Genomic DNA, 23,046 nt, shown 5'->3' on the forward strand with positions numbered 1-23,046 from the left:
GATGAAGACACTGCTGTGGGCTGACTGATTGTGAAATTTTATCACTTCTGAGCACATTTGTAAGAAGCAGAAGACACTTGACAAAAGCAAGACCTCCACACAACAATGTTTAAGGTTCAACAGACAATTCGGATGAGTAGGAATAAGGATGTGCAGAAGAGAGGATCTATCATGTCATTACAGATCCCTCAAAGAAAATGAAAGAAAACTTCAGCTGACCTTGCCTCATAAAGACTCATCAGTCTTCCAAGTGCAGTGAGAAGAGTGGAGTCTGAGGGCATTTTACCCTTTCCATCTTTAATTCCTCTAAACAATATGATTTTTTTTTTTACCATACAGGAATTGTTGGTTCTCAGGTTGCTGGCAATCAGCCATGCACTTCTTTTGGAAAATATCTGATCAGAAGAAGTTGCTATTATCTCATATTTCTATTGAGCTACAGATGTCCTTAGAGTCTAACTCATCTGCTGGTGAGCTTTAATTGTATCTTAAAGTATGAGTTTTTTATATTTTTTCTTAAAAAAGTGAGAAATTAAGAACCTGAATTCACAAGGTGCTTTTTTTTTCCTTCCCTCATATATCAATAAACTACTTAATGTGGTTTCCTCTGGGAAAATGCCCTTTCCCTCACCCCTTTAATTTGTTGGCTCTACATTGAAGCTCCGCAATGAGATATACACTCTCACTAGAATGTTCCAACTAGTTTAGCAACATTAGATTTCTTTTTAATTACTTTGTGGCATGGTTCAATTAAAACTAAGCCATGCAGCATTTATTTTCAGTTGGGTAAATGAAAAAAAAACAATGAGCCCAAAATCTCTGCTTCACTGTCATTTTCCCAGTTTAGATACATGATTTTTCTACCTTGAAACAATTTGTTCAATCCTCTGCTGTTGCAGTACATATTAGAATAAAGGTTAAAGATGAAGTTGCCTCCTCTGAGGCCTCCATTGTTGAAGTGCATTCAGTCATGCATTCATCTCAGTGACATTAAAGGAAGTTTGACTTACGTTTTGTTTTCCCACTATGTTATCAAATGGAAGCTCAGGGCTCCAGGATCCCTCGGTAAACGTAGCTCCACTGTTTCTCCTGTCAGAGGAGCTGACAGCCTCTTTCACAATATCTTCAGGTAAAGTCAACAGACTCTCCTCAGGTTGTTTAATTAAATAAGTCTCAATGTTATGTTTCCTCAGGAATTCATTGCGCTCTTTGCCATGCCCTTCTTCAACTTTATAATCCCCATTCAGGCAGTCCAGAGTGGCTTTGGAGATGTGAATCCTCCTGCATAAGTGAAATAAGTAGCAGCAAATACTGATTGTGCTCTACTATAAATAGGTTAGAAGGATGTTTTGAACTCTATATTGTTTAACATCATAGATAAATACAAGGTTTTCTATTGCAAGCAATGAAAATTAAAAAGTGCATTTTAAAACATGAACTTTCTTTGTGGTCAAATAATCTCAAAATATGTTTACATAAATAAGATGTCATTAATGCACAAAGTCCTGTCACAGGAAAAACACTTTGGCATTCACACCTGACACCTTTGCTCATCGTTAACAGTTTGATGGGAGACCTTCCCCAGTAAAATGCTGTTCTGAGTGAAAGAAAACTGTACTTCAGGGAAGTATGTTGAGAGATAAGTAAATAGTAGGCATTGGAGCAGTTTATGTGAAGGTCTTTAATTTCCTTCAGTTTCCTGAGGTAGCTTAAACATTTGAAATTAGTGGTCTGATTGCACCTGATGTAAATCAGGTAAATAGGACAACTATGCAAAGGCTAGCAACATAATGATTTCTATTAAGACTAGGCAATAAATTCAATAAGCTTTGGCCAAAAGTGAAGTCAAATTTAAGAAATTGCATGCAAAAGAGCTTAAATTTTGCAATGGCATGATAAGAATTTGGATGTCTTCCAGCCAAACAACTTTTAAGGAATCTTCAAGTTCCTGCATGTAGGAAATTGCAGACACCTCTAGAGCCCATCAACATGGTTGGTTATGCTATACTCTACAATGCAGCAAGAGTTGTTCATTAGGCATTTATCTAGCCCAAAGAAAATAGTTGTAGTGACTCTTTAAACCAGCTGATATTTTAAACTTTGGGTGTATGTCACTTTCTGAAAGACAGACTTGCATACAGATCCCTGATATTCAGAGTGAGCTGAAATTCTTGATCCTTTCTTGATGACACATCCTACGTTGCTTTTCTCAGGCACCACAATTTGTCTTTCTCCTGTGAAGGGAATGGTCCTAGCATATCCCTTGGGAACTTCCTTCTATAACTCAAAGGATGCCAATACAGAATTGAATTGCATAATATTTGGATGGAATAAAAGACTATAAGGGCATATATGATATGTATGCATTGCTAGAAAATAAAGTGCTGGTTGTATTTAAGCACTGTGAAGTGCCCAGGAATATCACTACTCAGCACAAACTGTCCATGTGGAGCATTCAAAATCAACATCTAATTAAAACATCAAAAATTTGTATCCCAGTCATTTTTAAGCTGTCTCAGATTCCTTGGTTCTTCCCAGACTTTGTACAGCTTTCTCTTTCTAAAGTCATGCTGTTATAAAGATCACAGAGATTAGTAGTATTTTGTTGTGAAAAATCAGTAAAACTCATTATAAAACCAGTAAAAATGTTTCTCAAATATAAGCAATTTTTGGCCTGGACTGAAACAGCAAAGCATGTGACCTCTCAGAAAAATGAGGAAATTCCTAGTCATAAGAAATCCAAAAAGGCTAAATTGATTTAAGTAAAGTACTAACCTAAAACTAAAGAAAAAAAGAAAAAGAAAGAGAAAGTGATACACTAGTTGCCAAGGTGACTGTCTCTCTCTTTAGATTCAACTAATCTAATTTAGGAAATAAGGCCTTGAAATATGGATTTTATGATGGATATGATAACAGCTTTACCAGAGTATGGAGATAGCTATTAATGTGATATCCTAAAATGGGCCAAATATTAATAAATAGTTGGCAGATTATAAGTATATTCTGGATTCAAATTCTGTACTGCCTGCTTAAAAACTTAAAATGTGAAGAAATATCTTTTCATTTTCTATAAATACAATGCATTGGGAACCTGAGTGTTGAAGTCAAAAAGTATTGCCTGACCTACTCTTGAAAGCATATCAGGCCTGCAGTGTCAGATGATTCCTGTCATTGGGACACCACTGAAAATTATTATTACCTAGGATTCATGCAATTCAGTACTGGAGAGTAATGACCACATACACTAAGTAACAACCATTAGATAATGGAATCCTGGCAGAAGAATGTCACTGACTACAAGATCACAAGATTTCCTTCTCAGGTGCTGGGGACACATTTTTTACTCTCAGAAAACTGGAAATTACCATTTTTTCTCAGTGCTCCTAAGTCCTTCCCCACTGGAGCTGGTCTGCTGGTTCATGCTCCTTCTGTCAGGTGCAATCTCCCCCTGCATCACCTGAGGTGGATGGGGGCTCAGGGGCACACACAGGCATTCAGGGGAAGATCTGAGCCCCATCTTTCCTGCTCTCAGGCTGGGTAAAAGGATGTTTCCCATCCCCAGCTGCATCTCTCCACTATGCCCTCAGGAAAATGCTGCAGTTCATCTTTGCACCATTTTACACCGTGAGAGCAAGACTGCTCATAACTCCAGGGCAGCTTTCCTGATGGAGCTGCTCTAGGACAGGGAATGACCTCAGTATTACAACAAGTTGGGGGATTTGAATACTTGTGGCAGGGAGAAGTAAGGAGAGGCTGAAATGAATTTAACTGATCTATTAAATCTCCTCTGCACACCAGGAAACTCTGATGTAAATCACTATTCCTAGGGACTTTGTTCATTGCTGTCACATACAGGCTTTGTTCTGCTGGCACACTGGTACCCAGGAAATCACTGTGCTCTGACAGACTGAAAACCTGCCAGGCATTTTATCTACAGCATTTTATCTGTGCATTTTCTGGGGTATTCATTGACAGCCATACCACTTGCACACATTAACAACAATAGGCTCTGCTTTTTGCAGGTGTGAGTGGTGAAACTCAGATGATCAATTTGTTCATGTGATCAAAACATCCTCTTAGTCATCTGGGCTATCATGTAGGATAAGCAGCAGACAATGAAATTTTTTCTGAAATTTTACACATGGCTGACATATGCAGATTACAGAAGTTGTTCTCAAAGCATGCATAATTTCATTTTCTGCTAATTCCAAGAATATATGTTAGAATAAACGTTTACTATGTAGAATTGTTGAAGGGGCCTGCATTTGCAATATATGAAGCAAATTTCTTTCCAATTTCCTGGGAACATGACAGCTCTGACAGATCCTGATGTGTGTGTAGGGAGGACAGCACATGACTCAGTTTTGATGACATAAAATCTCTGTCATTCAAGGTGACAGCACCATTTAGATTTTTTTCCACATCAAGATGTCTGCTGCTATTGCTTCCAAATTCCATGGCTAAAATTGGAATTGTCTAGGTGATCTTTTCTACATCTTTCATCAATGGCAGGTGGAACTGAAAGTCGACAGAAGATTCCTGCAATCACTATTGTTCAAATCTAGGATTTGTAGCTTCCAAACGAGCAGGATATATAGGCCATATCAAACAGAAATAACATTCAACTTTCAGGTGAATCAGCCCTATCAGGCACTCAGACACAGAAAGAAACTAGGTTTTTTTTTAGTGGAAAACCATACATTTTCACATATAGACAGGTTAAGATAAATATCTCAAAACATCTACTAAAGCATCAAATCATTTTGACAAATTATATTAACAGAGATTCTGCTGCTCATAACAACTTGTTATTAGACTATTGACCCATGAACATATAATTCTTCCCACAGTTTGTGCATTATAAAATAGAACAAATTATAGCTTTGTACCTCATATAGCTTGAATGAAAAAGGTGGGAGAATGAAGCCTGGAAAATCTCATGAATGGTCAACATCTAAATGGAAAATTTGAGCTACCTCTAAGGACTATGAGGGCTGAAAACAAAAGATAGATCTTTTTGAGAAAATCAGGGGTAACAAAAAAAAAAAAAAAGAAAAATTGTCTTGTCTTTTCAAATGGCTCTACAAGCAGATCATTTCTACCTTTTTTGGCCATAGCCTCACTAATCCTTGCCAGCTGCAAAATAGAAAAAAAAAGGTCATAGTGGATGAAACAATGTAAAACAGTAAATCTCTTGGCAAGGTTAACAGTGCAATGTTTTCTGACTGTGGGAAATACAGTTTGCCTTACCCAGGAATTCCACCTGACTCGAGTTTGTTTGCAATATCCACGTCCCATGACCAGACATCAAACTGCCACTTCCTCAGGCCCAGCACTCCACAGAGAACAGATCCAGAATGAATCCCTATTCTCATGTCAATGTCATGCTTTGTTCTTGATCTGACATATCTGTTAAACAAACACACACAGAAAGAAAAAAGACCAGACTTATGAGAATATATGCCACAATTTTCCATATCATTTTGAAAAGGGTATGATGTAAAATGTGATGTCAATTAGCTGCAAAGTGCAGTCAAGCCTGTAAAATGAAGAGAGAACTTTCTAAATAGCAAAGGTAGAAGTAGTGATAAAATTATTCTAAAAGCATTTAATTGCATGCATGGCTCAGTGGCACTCTTCTTATTTCAATCAGACAGGGAAAAATAGAGAGAGAAAAAGATGTCTGAGTGAAAATATTTTGTTGCACTTATTGAGTGCTTTAGCTTGGTACCTTATAAAAGGTTCAGGAACAGTACAGAACTGTTGGAACAGCATGGAACAGTCAGGAACAGTGTGGACAGTTAAGGAACAGGAACCTGTTCATCAAACCTGTCTATTCTTTTATATTCTTGTGTATTTTTTACTTATTTTCAATTTTTTAAAAAATTTTATTGATTGGGATTTTCCAGAGTTACTTTTTGTCAAATGATTATTTTCATTAGATTTGGTCAGAATACCATTTGCTCTGTCCTGACAACCATGTGAGTTTAAAATCTATTTTGTCTATTCTGTGGGGTGGTGGTGACTATTACACCTCTCAAAAATAAAAAAAAAAGAGCATATTTGTTAAGAGACTGCTTTTCTAGTTCTGTTTGTGTGACAACGACTGTTTGTGTTCTGTTTGTGTGACAATAACTGTTTGTGTTCTGTTTGTGTGACAATAACTGTTTGCACCACGAATAGTGTGTTCATTAATCTTTAAATTGTGTGCTCAGGATAGAAAAAGCACATTGGTACTGCTGGTCTACAAACCTGCTGTGTGTCTGTAAAGAGCCTCATCTCTACAACCACTGAAGTCAATAGAAGCACAGCAAGCACACTACAGAGCAGGGAAAGAATAAACAGCTCTATTTCATTGCTCTGAAGTTAACTACCCTTGCCTCAGATGCATCAGTAATGACCTTGACAGATCCTCTGCAGAGGAGAAAAGGGTTAATTGCTTTCTGCATTCAATACTTCAGCTTTCATTGTTGCAATGGAGCACCAGCTCAGTTTGTAAGGGAAAAAAAAAAACCCAAACCCAAGAATTCTAGAATGGAAACTAGTTGCACAAAAATGTGAAAAATTGAAAATAAGGAATTCATCATTTCCCTTCATATTAGGAAAAGTTGGAGAAAGGCAGGCATATGACAAGTCTCAGTGCAGTAGTTTGCCTACAAGACCTGTTAATCACATCAGGAAGCCAACATATTTCAGCTACCTAAGAGAAAAAGGTTTTAAATACTAAATCATAAAATAGTAAACAAAGAAACTTTGCAAAGGGATTTATCTGTGTTATTATACTTAAGGCTTATAGTTTTCATTTATAAATTTCTTCATTGCATGCAAGCAAAAAAGCTTGAAATAGCATAAGTATACAAAAAATTACCTGTCCCTGGAAGATAGCATATGCTTCCTCCACATTGAAGCACTTTATGTGTTGTGAGAGCTACTTATAGAGGTGAGACCACTGAGATTTTAATGTTTTGAATAATTTTTATATGCTACAGAAATATTTAAACTGATACTCGTAACTGTCAGAGGAATTATCACACAACCCCTCTCATGACTGTTTCCCCAGTCTGCCTTTTCCTTTTGCTCAGACTAAGATATTTCTCATTTTACATTTGATTTCATTATCTTGAAATAAACGATAATTGTATTTAGAGGAATAATTAAACAAAAAGCTTTTCATTGAAAAACACAATCAATAAGAAGGCCTTTAGTTTAACAAAATGTTTTAATATCCTATATTTATGTAATCTTTCTCTATACATGTATAGACACACATGCTATTTTACCAAATTAATTTCTATTTTACCAACTGTCATGTCCTGTGATGAGCAGCTGAAGGCTCTAGGTTTGTCTAGTTTAGAGAAGAAGAGGCTGAGGTGTGACCTCATTGCTCTCCAACAGCTGCCTGAGGAGGGGAAGGGGAGAAGGAAATGCTGAGCTCTTCTCTCTGGGATCCAGTGACTGAAAGTATGGGAATAACTCAAAGCTCCATCAGTGAATGTTCAGCTTGGACATTAGGGAACATTTCTTCACCATGACTGTGGCCAAACAGTGAAACAGGCTCTCTGCTGAGGTGATTGATCCCCCAAGCCCATGATTGAGATGCATTCAGACAATGCCCTTAACATGCTTTAACTTTGGTGACCTTTGAATTGGCAGGCAGCTGGACTAGAGGGTCACTGTAGTCTCCTTCCAACTAAAATAGCTTATTATTCTATTCTATTCTATTCTATTCTATTCTATTCTATTCTATTCTATTCTATTCTATTCTATTCTATTCTATTCTATTCTATTCTTAAATACTGTAAATTGTGGTCTGGTATTTTTATCTTACATGAGAACTAACACATGCAGGTATCACTGGAGAGACCAGGTACAAACAGCGGTGCACCTGAGCAATGTGCCCCTCTACTTCCAGAGTGTTCACTAAGGATTCCTGGATTTAACTTGCCCTTTGTCATAAAAATGTAGGGATGGCCTGAGAAGGTTTTGGCATCCTCCATCTGCCACACAGGACTTCTGCATTTGTCCTAAACCTCACACAGCTGTACTGTCCACACCACCTCCTGCAGTGCACTGCAGACACCAATCAAGGTCCTCTCCCCCTTGCCTTATCTGTCTTTCACAGTCTCCCAGCAACTCTTTATGTGCTGCTCAGGTGATATTTGATCTCAGTTCTTCACCAGCAGTCAGAGTGGATTTGGCCTCCTGCCTGCACCCTTTGGCTGAGGACATTCTGTTTCTCTGTCTGCTGCAGTGCTGGTGCACATGCAGGCTCTGTCTTTGCATCCTCCTCTTGTTATGCACAGCTCCGAGGTGGATAGGTGGGAAAATAATTGCAGGAGGGGACCTGATTGCATGAAGTAACATGCAGTCTGAAATATATTTAAACACCCCTTGGACATGAATCAAACACAGAAGTGATCTAGTCTCCCTCAAATTCCTTTGTTATTTGCAACAGGAGACTGAAAGCAGAACTGCTGATAACCTATTGTGAAAACAATAGTCTTCATAGAAATTTTTGTTGTAAGATATTAAATTGAACAAAGAATAAATGGCTTACTTGATTTCAAAATTTCTCTGCAAAGACTAAAAAGTTTAAAAGTGAGGTGATTTGTTTGTAAGTAAGAAATCATGGATTTATACTAAGTCTTTTTATTTAAAATTGGGAGTGATGTGGGCTGAAAAAGATTTCTGAATTATGTAAAGAAGGGGACTTAATCATGGTCAAATCTAACTCTCTAGCAGCCATACTACCACATACTTTAGGAGGTCTTGTTTACATACAAGTACAAAAAAATCAAAGCCTGAAATAACAAAGCCTGGATGACCTTCATCAATAGTGGAAGCTCTAACTTTAAAAAAAAAAAATTGTCAGAAATAATAGCATGTAGAGGAAAAAAATTAAGAGAGTCCATTTTGCAAAATCTCAGGTATTCCACATCTATTTCTTCTCTCTCTTAAATTTATTCAACTGTCAATGAAGCTTCTAATTCAAAAAATGTATTTTCTTCAACTACTTTATCTGCAGATACATCAACAAAGTGCATGCATGAAGATGCTTTATTGATGATCTATAAAGCAGCCCTCTTTGCCTCACAAGTGCTTTGATATCTTATCCAGGATGAGGTAACTGTGACTGGTCTTATTTTTGCCATTCATCTCATTTCAGTCTAGCCACAGATAAAAAATTGCAACGATTTTAATTGGATCCTGGCATTTCCTCCTGGTCAGCATTCTTTGATGGGTATTTGATTTTTATGGTGTTAATTGAAACCTTTCTTATTTGCATGAAGAAGGTGAGCCAAAAGTCAGAAATTTGCTTTTCAGCCATTTCTGTAGCTGTCAAAAATCTGAGTGCCTGGGAATTCAGGCCCCGAAGATTGAGAGTGACACACAGGCTGCTTCTGTGCTGGCCAGTGCAATTGTGTAAGGTTATGACTCTGCTTTGAGATACTTGAAACAACCCAGAATGCTTTTTCATTCTCAACAAGCCCTTTCACATCCTGTTCCAGACCATTTCTAGTAGGTAATTTGAATTCAACTGCCTGGTTCTGGAAGCAAAATGACTTCAGAGGAGTAGAGTTGGCCAGTTTGTTCTACTATTTCTCAGTGATGGCTAAAATTTTCTGGGGTTGCTCAATTTAGCCATCAAGACATGGTCATTATCATCCTCATGTGGTGAAAAATGAAAGTCCATGTATCCTGGTTGAAGTAAATAAGGGTTTTAGCTCACTGCTGAGAGCAGAAGGATGGACAGGTGATCTCCTCTGTCTCCTGCTAACTGAAATGTCCTTTGATCATAAGGTTCAGCTATATAAGGAACATTTTGGTTGGACTCAACAGAATTATGGAATTTTCCTGAAGGAATTCATATGCTTTTTTGGTGCTAACATGACAGCATAGTGAAGTGATGTAAGGGATCTTTTCTGTGTGACTCTGGGAATGGTGTCATGCCCATGAAGGAGATATCCATTATTTTAGAAAAGCTTGGTAACAAGATACACTAAGCTACTGAACACTTTGAATGGTACAGTGCAGGAAATGTGACTTGTGGGATGTAGCATTTCATAAATGAACTTTACACAAGTTGAATTTACAATTTAATGTAAATATTTTCCCAAGGAGCCAATTTAAAATAGCACCAGGATGAGTTTACCTTGGATTCAGAACTGTAATCTAATGTAGGCAAAACTATTACCTGGAGAAGCTTCATATTGTCACCAAAATAACTGACTTGCACTGAGTTCAGACAGAAACTGTAGCTACATGGGCAGAGTTAATACTGCTGCATTACTCTTTCTTATGTCAATCTGCTCTGAGAAGCAGGAAAATAATACAGGACAAGGGACCACAGACAATATTATTAGAAGTTTGTTTTCTGATTTGAAAAGTATATGATAAAAACCTATATAATCATATACATATATGTATATACACACACTCCTATGCCATTTTTCCAACATGGTCTTGACTGTGTTTCATGGTGCATTCAAAGGCAAGAGGTCACAGAAGTTCATGAACTCCTTCATCTCTACTTGATTTAGTTCATATCGTCATCCAACAGCAAAAACAGGGAAAGAAAATCTATTCTGATGTTCTCCCCATTCAGTCAGTGGCTGAAAGGACATGTGGAGGTGACAATATGATCAAGTCTCAGTGAGAAACCTATATTCAATCTTAGAACTGTCTAAAAAGTGCTGGCTGAACTTGTGAATATGTCACAATATCCCTTTCCACCACCACACAGAAATGAAGTTAAGCCTTAGTTTTTGGGTTTGTGAATGCATCCTCTCTTCTGTGAATCAGAGCTGATTGCATCATAGGAAGAGCCTTGTAAATCACAGGAGAAATAATCTGTGCAAGGGATCCAGAACTGAATGAATGATACTAATACATAATTACTTAATGAAATAATTTATAAATAATGGAATATGAAAAAATTCCTGTCTCTTTTACTGCCTGAGTTACTTCTTTAACAAGAATTGATCATTTCATGATTTTTGTAAATGCTCAACAGATGATGATAAAAGCAGTTTTTTCATGCTACAAGGAGGAAACCTGTCAAGGCAGTCAGTTATCTGGAACAGTTGAGGTTTTTTTGGTTGTGGATTTGTTTGGGTTTTTTAGTTTTCCTTTTTCTTCCCTCTCTCATGAATTTGCCTTAATATTAGTACTTAATTGTTGCCAACATATTTTATGAAAAATCCTTTACTTAGGATTTTTCCTTTCCTGGGAGCTGAGAAGCCTCAGAACAAACTAAACAATTCTTATCTGCTGCTGTGGAATGCCACGGGAAAATCTGTGATTGGCCCCATCAGACTGTTTCCAATTAAGAGCCTATCACAATTCACCTGTTCGGCCCGTCTCGGGCTGAGAAGACTTCAGTTTACACATTCCTATTCTATTCTTAGCTTAGCCTTGTAGTGAAACCTCTCTCTTTACTCTTTTAGTATAGTTTCTATATCTTATATATCATATCATAATAAATCAAAGCCTTCTGATGCATGGAGTCAACGTTGTCGTCTCTTCCCTCATCCTAAGACCTCAGAAAACCCACAGTAATACTTAATTACAGACTTTTAATGAAGACAAGCTGTTATCTAATTTCTGGAGTTTAGCCTATATTGCATGCTGGGACCATTTATTCTGTCATAATAGTTACTCTTTCAGATGGTTTTTAGTGGGAAATGATCCAACAAATGAAACGACTCAGGGCTCCTTGATTCACCAAACAAATATACCAGTACGAGGGTTTGCTTGAATTTCCACTGTTATATATATTGTGCCATTTTCATCATTACAGTATGCAAGTGAGTCCTTGAGGAGCTGAGTCTCACACAATCTTCCTCCCTCTCTACTCCAAGTCACAGAGATTTTTAGAATAAGGACATTTGAGAAGGTGGTGTTATTCCTGACTGCCACTTAGCTAGGGTGATAATTGTTAAAATGAATTATCATGAAATGTTTATTGTTAAAACTAATTATCATCTCATGACTAAATATTTCACTGGAACCCCATTTCCATCAACAGTCAGTACAGACAGGCATTGATACAATAAAATTAAACCAAATGAGAGTTATTGCTGCACGTGAAAAGATGTGAAAACCAGCTGAACAAAAGAGCTCCTTGTAAAGAACTTGTCCTTTTTACCTTAATTCACATTTCCAGGTGCAGATAAACAGAATTTACAGGTCTTTGGGTTTTGCAGCGCAGAGAGAGTATGGATTTTTCATGTGCCTAAAAGTGGTGGAGCAAAACCACCTTACTTTGGAGTAAATATCAGATTCCATGGTGCCTTCCTCTGGTTAAAAGTCACCCATCAACAGTTCTCAACAGTTAAGGGAGCAAAGAACAAGAAGAAAGATTGGAATAACAATAATAGTGCTCCTTTTGTGGGATTTTTAACAAAGCATGGTGATGCAAAAAAACCTTACAGAGAAAATAAGGATCTTGAATTATTTGGTTGAGTTCTAACCAGTTCCTTTCATCTGCAAAAACAGTAGTGGAGCTGCAAGACTCAAGCTTAAAATTGAATTGTAGACTCTCAATTAACAATATATTAACAATTTAGCAGTATGGATATGAGCTGTATGAAAACACTCAAAAGTCCCTAGTGAGATGGTCTGTCCATGTAGATTTATTTTACATGTGCTGTAATGAATGGACCTGACATTCCTGTTCTATTCCCTTTGAGCATGGAGACATCAAGGACAATAGAAGGAGTATTCAGCCATGGTGTCCTGAGATCACAGGGGTTTTCTGGGTGCTGTCTCACCAGGAGGGTTGTACTGGTCCATAAAACATTACCATTATCAACAGAGAGAAATGTTTGTCTGTATAACTTCAATGCAGCTCTCCAATCTGAATGATGGTTTTGCATATCTTGGGTCATCTCTCTATTATTTTAGACTTTAAAAATATTTATTTTATTAAATATTCTGATGAAGATACAAAATTTTCTAATAATCAAAATGTCATTTCTGTAACATTTTAAATATGGTGAAATTTTGTGGGGACCAATGTGATAAAAAACTCACTTTTACAAAGAGGGTATTTTTTTTATCTTAACTGTGAGACATATACCTACTTCTTTAATTTTAATTAATAGACTGTAGATAATTGCAAATTCTCTCAGAAATGTGGGCAGAAGTGTTTCTAATATTCCATGGCAGGATTGGTCCTCCCTGTGAACTGTGTGAACACACATTAAGATAAGCAACATAGGGCTCCTATACTCTGAACAGAAAAGCCTGGGGGAAGAACCATCCTCATTGCATAGACAGAAAATCAGATACAGAGGTTATCAAATAAATTGGGGTACTCTGACCTGAAGTAGTCTGTGATGGATGACCCAAGTCCTGATGGACTTTGGTGTCACGGCTCTGACTGACTGTAGCTGCCATTTAGGATACTAAAAATAGAGCAATATTTCTACTGGATTGCTGCCTTCAAGACCCTGTTCATTGAAGGGCACAGGATGTGACAGACTTCTACATGTGTAAGGAGATGGAGAGAAATTTACTGTCTGAAGAAAAAGGGTTTACAATGGGGTGTCTGCAGGTGGTGTTACCAAGGAAATGCAAAGATTTGATGTGTGTATCCAAAAATTTTTAACAGTGCTGGTAGGTTTTTTTCATCTCTGTGTTCTCTAATTCATGTTTCACTTTCACTGTGGGAATTCCAGAAGCAAAGTATTGATTACTTTCTTCAGCATTTAGCCTGTGATAATTGAATCAAGCCTTCTTAGATATCACTGTTGCATAATCATTATTCAGTTACATTTTCCATTAATTAATTTTAGTCAAATTCTGTCTCTATTAAGAGCTCAGTAATGCAGCTGCAGTGTGCATTAAGTGTCTGATGTATGTCATGAGACAGACCCAGATAAAAGGGGCAAAGAGGTCTGGACAAGAAGAAGACAAAGAGATTGGACAGCAAAATACCCAGGCAAGGGGGAGAATGCTCATGTTAGGCAACACTGTTTGAGGGAACGCAACAACAGAAAAAGTATTTGAATATGATAAGCTCAGTAATATTTTTATTGATATGTTGTATCAGTAAAAACCCATACATTTCTAAAAGATGGACAAAACCTCTCTTGGAGTACTAGATGTCAACCACTGTCATGGTAACTCATTGGACAAGCTCTACCCACAGGCTGCTGAAATATGATTATTATTAATTGTAATTGCATCAAAACACAATAATCTAACAGCAACATAATTATATTTTCATGATGGGAACACATTCCTTCATAAAAATACTTCCAGTGCTTGTGAATTTAAGCAAGAACCTAATTTAGCAGGTAAAATTTGTTCATCTGGAAAATCTCAGTACTTATGAATTTGTCTATGAGCTAGTTTCCAAGCTAGAGGATAGCCAAAGCTGTCTATTTTGGGTTTATATTGTGGTTTAATTTTATTAAAGGAACTATAGGAAGCAATTCAGACTCCTCCTCTTCAGTCTCATCTTGAAATTGACAACAGCACAAAGGGAGAACTGCCAAGAGCTGGGAAGCCTCTCAGTTGCACACACAGCTATTGTGTTACATCTCTGAAGTACCACAGGTTAATAAAATCATTTTACCAACTGTTCCCACGTGTTACATGGATCAAAAATGTCCTGTGCTTTTCACAGTGATAATGCTGAGATTTTTGAACCAGCAGAATAATTACTTGTCTAGTGATAGCATTCTCAGGTAGGAAGTTGAGAACACTGCCAGAATGAATGAGGGTGAGAAAAAGGCATTCATTACCTGATGGTTTTGATCATGCTGAGCCCCATTTCAACACAGCAGTGTGCATGGTCCTGGCGAGGTTCTGGGAGCCCCGACACGCAGTAGTAACAATCCCCCAGGATCTTTATTCTGAGGCAATGGTGTTCCTACACACAAATGTAGCAAAGAAAAAGAAAATATTGCAGATTTTTACATAATTTTAAGGTGAAAGTAAAAGTGGTTGAAAAATTACTGTTAAAAAACCAACCAACCCCCCACCCTTTTTCTGGATGTTTCCTGCTTGACATTAGTGTAATAGTGATTTATATCACTTTTGAAATAAAGTACCTTTACACTTGCAGAAGAAAAGGCTACAGTGATTTTTATTTTATTCTAATCAGACGTTCTTGCTGATGGGGAAAAATGTTTTATCAGAGCTAGGTGGAACATAGGCCAAGGATTCAGAAATGCCAGCTGAGATAATGAATAACCCAATTTAGGCTATGTTCCTCCAGGGTATGTTTTCCTGCTCACTTTTTACACTGGAAATAAATGAAAAACCTCTTTCTTCCCACTGAAATCCCTTTCCACCTAAAGTTTCTGCAGTGACACTCAACTATTCCCAACAGCTATAGGAGCTGATCAAGTATCTGCACGGCATGGATCTCAAAAAAGCTGTCCTGCATCAAGCTCATGCTGTGGAGAAATGATGTTTGGCATCCAGCTAGTGAAATTCTTTATCCTAAGAGCAAATAGTGAATTTAGTTTTTAAAATACATATTAACAATTTAGTAAATAGTGAATTTAGTTTTTAAAATACATATCATTAGATACTGAAGCAGAATATTATTGTGTGATTTGATCAGTATTTTAGAAGATCCTTTTCTAGTGAGCAGAAGTATCTGAGTTGCTGCAATTTTCCAGTTCCCAGACCAGCATATGAGACCAAGATTACCTGTAAATGCCCAATGTATTCTGCTGATTGGGCCCTCACAGGAGGCAATCAATGCACAGGAATAGAGAACATTACAAGGCAAGGAACTGTTTTTATGATGGAAAGTCATTGAAATATTGAGTGTAGTACTAATAATCAATCAGTAAAGGCTGCAGTAAAAGACCTTGAGAAAGAAAAATATAGGATCTAGGAGCAAATGTGAATGCTGGTTCTCCTAGGAATTAAGTATGGGTTGCCTTCAAAGTTTTTCTTAGGAAGAATGAAGGTTTGTAGTCAACCTCAGACAAGTCTTGCACAATCCTGGAGTGACACACAGAATTCACACACTTTTACCCAAAGCTTTTTGAAAAGTCAGCTGAGGCCTTAAGCATGCCAGCAAGGGTAAAATCTGCTCTGGGCACGTGGCCAAAGTGAGCTGATTCACCCTGAAATCTCCTTAAACCATCAGTAGTACCTGACTGTGTTTGAAGCTTTGGTTAAGTCTCCAGCTAAAACCAGTGCTTGCCTTTGGAGTGCAATGCCTTGGTATCCACGTTTCACACAAAATTCCAGATGGAACTCAGGCTTCTAAAATGCCAAAATTCATATGTAACTCTCCTCTTTCCTCAACCCCTTATTTTCAGCCCCTCTGCAGACCCACACAAGAACACTGGGAATCTTTAATGTTGCTTCAAATGATATTCTACATCCTAAACAACTTTTCTTTTTTAAACTGTTCACCCTCAATGAAAAGAATTAGAGATCTGATGTTACCACATTTTCCCCCTATTTTTTTAACCATAGAGTGAAACTATGAAACATAAAAGTAAATTGACAAGTAGGTAGGACTCAATGGCATAAATCAGTGCACATTAAACAGTAAGTGGGCTTCCTTAAGCTTCTGTGTTCCTCATTTAGACAAATTACAAAGAGATGAAGATATAAACCACAGATTCTAGAGTCCTTTGGCTTTTCTAAAAGTCCCATTCAATTGATTCTTACTATAAGTGATGTTGGCTTTCACATCTAGAAAGTAAAAGGATGGTGTATAATGTCATATTGGTTTGACTGAGATGGAATAAATCAAAAGGAAGCACTTTATTCAGACCCACTACAAATACTTTACAAATAATAACTTTATAGTAGAATAGAGGGGGGGGAAGGGAAAAACAGTCAATGTTTAGGAAAGAAAGAAAGACTGGAATAAAAGAAAGAAGAAATATCTCAAGAATTACTAAATTTTAATTTTTTAATTACATTTTTAATTTCAACATTTACTATGCCTTAGTATAGTAAATGTTGAAATTAAAAATGTAATTTTTAATACTATACCATGTTACTATATGTGGTAACATGGGTAACCCTTATTAAGTGAGAATTTATTTCAGCACAGTTAAAGACTGCATTCTTCAATAGGATAAGACAGTTCTTTGATTCTTAAGACCTCACTTAAACTGGGTAGAGTGCTGATTCCAGTAAATTCAGATGAGACCTATATTACCTTCCTGCATGTCTGAAATTCAGAATAAAGCAGATAACTTCAGAGGCATGTGCTTTTATAAGAATCTTAATGCATGTCAAGATCTGCTAAGGAGGGTCTGATATATGCAAATGTGAGTGTATGTTTGTGACAGAGAAAATCTATTCAACTCCTCATGAATGTTTTCTTTCCCTTGTCATGTGATGCCACCCGACTGATTTGCCAAAGCTCAGGAAGTCACTATGGAGTGCAATGGCCAAGAGGAGATGACTGTGTCAGGTGTCCCTGTGCCAGGGAGCAGTGGAGCCCAAGGAGAGCCAGGCAGGGCAGTCAGGGAAGCCTAGGGACAAATTCAGCTCACAGCTAGAGCTGCTGGCTGGGCTTCATTTCAGCTGTCTGTACCTAAACTCACCATGTATCTGCAAGACCCTGGGTATGTGAAACACCCACACAGGACTAACAAATATGACATAAGATTTATGTCCTGTGGAACATTGCAGGGGTCAGGCAAGGTGTCTCTACTGGCACAAGAAACCACAGGGAGCTTTAAAATGACTCCTTGTCTTCCTGTATTTTTTTTTCCTGTTAATCATATCATTACAACTGCTAAATATGATCTGTGTTACAGCCTGACTACATTGCTTTTTCATTTTTTATTCTTCCCTAATTATTCCCATCATACTCATTTTGAAAGTAAACTATGGGCTTTTTATCACTGGAAATATTTCATCTAGAGGAAGATAATTCAACAACTCTCAAGAAGGACAGGAGGCTAATGGTATCAGCCTTTGGCAGAGGCAAACTACCTGCTCTCCTGAGAGTCACTCAAATGACTCGGTAGCTTAATCACATCTACAGTTCAGACTCAAAGCTTTGTCAGACTGGTTGTACGAGAGCATTAAGGTTAGACTCATTGATAATGTGGGCAGCCATGCTGTAGTTTTATATCAGAGACTGAGTTTTGTCAGGGCCTGCCCACTTTTCAGTGGTATAAAATGATATTAGTATCAATCAAGATTTTCCTCACACTGTAGAGCTCAAGCCCACTTCCTAAAATCATCTCACTGCAATGGTATCTAAGAGTGGCAAGTTGATATTAAATGAAAATGAATGAAAAGTCTAAATACGTATGAAGAAACTGCAAAATGAGTAAATTATTTAAATAAGAGAAAATTGTCATCAGGAACTTTGATACAGGAAATATTTTTCACAACAGTGTTAAATTCTTACACCATTAGGAGGTTATTATCATCTCCTCTTTAATTTATTTTATTCCTCTTCCCTTTTCCGTATGCAATTCTAGAAGTTGTCCTTAGGCATGTAAATGACAGCTGGTATTATACAGACATTCACATCAGTATCCATCAGCCTCACACCCCTTTCAATACTCATTCATTAATAGCATTTATTGAGGGGATCAATTAAAATCTCAGCATGTCACAAATAGGGGCTCTTTTCTCCCCTTATTTGCAGCTTTTCATTTGCTGCAAGTGGAAGATTGAAGGGCCTGATTCTGCCAAGATCAATTTATATCAGAATTTTTGCCTAGAGATATTGAACAGACTCAAACACCCAACTATTTTCAATAATAAATCTAGATTAATTCTGTGGCAATTGATAAGAAACATTTTTCCAATTCACCGAAATCCAGAGAAAAAGAAAATATGTGGATTTTTCATAAATAATTACCTTCTATGTGGTGAATGATTTATGTTTGAGCTTATTAAATATACCCCTAGTGACTGGAAAGGAAGCAAAGCAAATTGGCATAAGGTGGAGATGCAGAAATGAGTTGCTCAAATATCAAGTTACTGAAAGACACAGTCAGAGACTTCATTAATATTTCTTGTTTCCTTGGGCTGAATTTCTGACAAGGGAAAAAAAGTGATTTTGTTTTATAAGCTACGCCACTTTTTCAGTTCTGCCAGGGCTGAATTAATAATTTCATCTAGTTTTGAAGGGAGCCCCATAGGATAGCAAACAGACCCCAGAAAAATCAAAATTTATGCCATTTTCATAATTTCAAGCTCAAAGTTTAGAACATTGGGGATGAAAAATTTCTGCAACTGAACTAAGAACAAAGAGAAGTCATACACGTAAGTCTTCCTCTAAAAGGCAGCCAGAGGGGGAGGAGGAAGGGACTTGGCCTCTGTGCACAATAGCTCAGTTCCTGAAACATGTGCCAAAGGCAGAGGAAACCTGGACAAACCTCATTTCTCAGCATGAATGGGGGCTAGGCCAAAGCTCTTAATCAGCATTCTGTTTCAGGGCGGGTTGGTGAGAGAGCTCCATCCAAATTCCTTCTACTGCAGCCCTGTCACTTTGGAAAACAGAACTGGGGCCTTGAGAGAGCCAGATGGAGGGGGGGTTCTCAGACCTGGTCATGTAGGCAAAAAGGAGGACTAGATATGGTACACAGCTACAAAGATTGTTTCTAATTTTTATACACATAAACGGAAAATTATGGCAGTCTTTCATTTGCCTGAATACATAAGCATGGTGCTATATTAAAAAATTTCTACATATTTTAAGATACTGTATAAAGAATGGTATTTTTTTTCTTTAGAATAACCTATAATGGGGGGTTAGAGTTTTTCTGTGCTGCCAGAAAAAAATAGGTTTGAGGTCTCTCATGCTGCAGAAGGAATTGAGGCATGATGATGAATGAGTTTTGTAATTTATTATATCAACAGATTTGTTCCTTGACATGTTGTAGAAGAAAACTGTTGTGACTGTTGTGTCTGGTGAGCAGTTTGCCTTGGCAGCTTGTGTTAATTAGAAGACTATGCTTTAAGTGATTTCAGGGACAGAAATCCCCATGAGGAAGATTCAAGTTGTTTCTTTCTAGCTAAGGCAGGAACAATTCCGAATGGAAATTCTGCCCTTTAAGACTTTCTAGAACTGAATGGCTTCAGGTACGTGGGACACTGGCCAAAAACTTTAGAACATGAGCCAGGGTGTGCCCAGGTGCCCAAGAGAGAGGTTGTAGCCAGGTGAGGGTCAGTCTCTTCTCCCAAGTAATAAGAGACAGGAAAAGAAGAAATGGCCTCCAGTTGCACCAGTGGAGATTTAGATTGGGTTTTAGGTTATATTTCTTCATCTAAAGGGTTGCCAAGCATTGGAACAGGCTGCTTGGGAAAGAGGTTGAATGGTCAGCCCTGAAGATATTTAAAAGCCACATGGATATGCTGCTTAGGGACATGCTTTAGTAGTGGCCCTGGAAGTGTTAGCTAAATGGCAAATCTTAGAGGTCTTTTCCAGCCCTAATTATTTTATGACTTGATTAAGGATGAGTTGGAGAATTCCTAACAATATGCTTGCGAAGCCTAATTTAATTCAAATCCCAAATTAGTCACAAAGTGGGGCATCTTTTTGGGGGAGGTTGAATTTGAGTAATTCTTAGTTTATAAATCACTGGAAAATTTGAAAAAAAAATTATTTACTCTGTCATTTTTATCTGAATTTTTTTCAGAAAATACCTCTCTGCTATCACTTCTAAAAGAGTTTTGTAGGCTGGGTTTTATAGGGCTGTTTAGGTCTTTTGATGGGCTCTTTACTATCTGAAAAACTGTAAATATATGGAGAACATAGTAAACAAGGTTGTTCCTTAATTAGTAGGAGCCAATTAATTATTGACACTGGTTGGAAAGAAAAACACCTCAGAATTAGGCACTGCAAAAAGAGGATTCATTTCATGCCCTTACTATAAATTCATACAATGTCTTTATAATGAGCTAAATATTATATATTCATACTCGTAATCCAGAAATTCTGCTTCTTGCTACAGCACCTCAAACACATACACATGAAAAAATTCACACCTGTTTTTTTAGGAATTCTCTGGAATCCTGTGTGTTACATGCTTGAAGATAATTTCACCGTGGAACAAAACACGGCCAGCTCAGAGCTGAAATGTGGCCTGGGACTGTAAAGCACTGCAGAGGAAGTGTCTTTATCAAGTGACAGAAAAGCTCCCAAATCCCTCCAGTCTTCCCTTCCTGATACCAAGAGGTGCAGGTGTTTTACTGGGGCTGTGGGGGATGTGTTCTTGTGGAGCCTGGCAGTCAGGCTGGTTTCCACCCCTGGAAGCAGCAGTCACAAGATTGGTAATACACTGTTGAAGGAGTTTTTGACAGCTTGTCTGCAGCACCATAGGAGACAATTTAACCAAGGTTACAGAAGAAGATTGCCTCCTTAGAAACAAAATAAACAAAACCCCCATCAGTCCTTTAATAGGCTCCTTTTCCTCTTTGGTGTATCTGAAACTGAATCTACAAAGAGTGTAGATGAATTTGAAATATGATAATTTAAATCATGGTATTGGCTGACATCAAGCACTGCAGAGAAAGCAGAAGAAAAACAAACATCAAAAATAACTATTACTTCACTAAGGCAGGACTTTTTTTAGGCCTAAGTATCTTGCTGAATGTCATCTTATTTCCCTCCTCAAAATTTCTGCCTAAGGACAATATTAATATTGTTGAGTTTCTGTTTAGGCCTTTCAATAGATGAAGTATATATAAGGGAATGTTTTCTCCAGTTCTGTTTTATGTCAACTTACTTTTCTTCTTTTGTAAATGTTATTTTTCTCTTTAATAACTATAAATCTTTTACAAATATCACAGAGTGATTAGAAATGGGAAGTAGCTGTACATAACATATTATTACACTTTTTCCTTGGAAGAAATATTGAAATGAGTTTTAATTTTTGTTTGGAGTGTTCTATGGTAATGATACAGACACTATGGATTTTTTTTTTGTTATTAATTAGAGGCATCAATGTATGCCATAAAACTTGATGTAACTTAGGGAAGATTAAAAAAAAGTCACAGACTTCTTATTAGTTCAGTATTGCTTAATAAAGCTTAATAAGAGAAAAAAGAAGCTTAGCTAAATTACATTTTTCAGTATGCTGTGAAAATGTCTTTATTATTACATGATTTATATAAGATGTTCGAGCAGATCCAACAATCCCTTATATGAGATTATAATTTAATACTTTTATTTAGAAGTAAATAAGGATTTATAATTTTTTTCCTTAAAATCTAAAACACTGCCTCAAGCTTTCTGCAACTGATCTCTTTGCTTTGATGGTAATTCTTAGCAAACTCCAAGAATCTGAGCAATAGTGACCATTTTAAAGGGTTATGATAACTCTAGTTAAGCTGATTGAGAGCCAGTTAACTGATAGATCTGAAATCTAGGTGTTGATTGTGTAATCCTCCTTAGTGGAAGATCCTTCTAGGGAGGCCTTGAAAGGACCACTTCCCAAAAGTCCTGTTGAGGATTCACAGGCAAGTAGAAAACTATTGCTAATAACATTTACAAATGGAATAAGACCAGTAAAATAAACAATTACCATGCAGACGTGGTCACAACATTGCAGTAAGACCAGAAAACCCCAAAATAATATTTTTCAGTACAATAGTGTTATCACTGTATGCTCAGAAACATGGCATTTGGACAGTGATAGAGGAAACAGAGATTAGGAGGAATTGTGATGATCTGCCTTCACACTCATGGAGCTTAGTCCAGGAACACTGTTTTCAGTTCTTTAAAAGGGATTCTCAAAAACAGGAGGTGTTCCAGAAAAGTAGTCCCCAAAACTATTTGAAGGAATAAATCTCACAGAGTAAAAGCCTTGCCATGAGTTTGGTCTGTTTCTTTTATGAAAAGGAAACCCAAGAAGCCCCTTGATCAAAGCATCCAGATGCATTCCCAAAGGAAGTCAGTGGCTACAAGATGGTCCTTTTGTCAGGGAATGATTTGCCATGGCAAGAATCAATGGATGTAATTCAAAGTCAGAAAACATCCAGTGGAAAAAACCCATACTGAATAAACAGTGAGAGTGTTAAGGCACTGGATTATGCCAAGATGGACCAGTATTAAAACAAGATCATCTCTTGGTGCATTCAGAT

At 37.3% G+C, this 23,046-nt stretch overlaps 1 protein-coding gene across 2 annotated transcripts in view; it reads right to left on the reverse strand.

The window, feature by feature from the left end:
• The window catches only part of ADCY8 (adenylate cyclase 8), a 117,540-nt gene that overhangs the window by 40,464 nt on the left and 54,030 nt on the right, over nucleotides 1-23,046 (reverse strand). For both annotated transcript variants that reach the window (XM_030235674.2, XM_018913943.3), the window contains exons 5-7: nucleotides 14,754-14,881; nucleotides 5,251-5,409; nucleotides 1,011-1,281 (exon numbers count right to left, since the gene is read on the reverse strand). In XM_030235674.2, coding sequence (XP_030091534.1) covers nucleotides 1,011-1,281; nucleotides 5,251-5,409; nucleotides 14,754-14,881 — 558 coding nt within the window. The remainder of the gene's footprint in view (nucleotides 1-1,010; nucleotides 1,282-5,250; nucleotides 5,410-14,753; nucleotides 14,882-23,046) is intronic.

The sequence above is a fragment of the Serinus canaria genome, chromosome 2, assembly GCF_022539315.1.
Source record: "Serinus canaria isolate serCan28SL12 chromosome 2, serCan2020, whole genome shotgun sequence".
Taxonomy (NCBI): Eukaryota; Metazoa; Chordata; class Aves; order Passeriformes; family Fringillidae; genus Serinus; species Serinus canaria.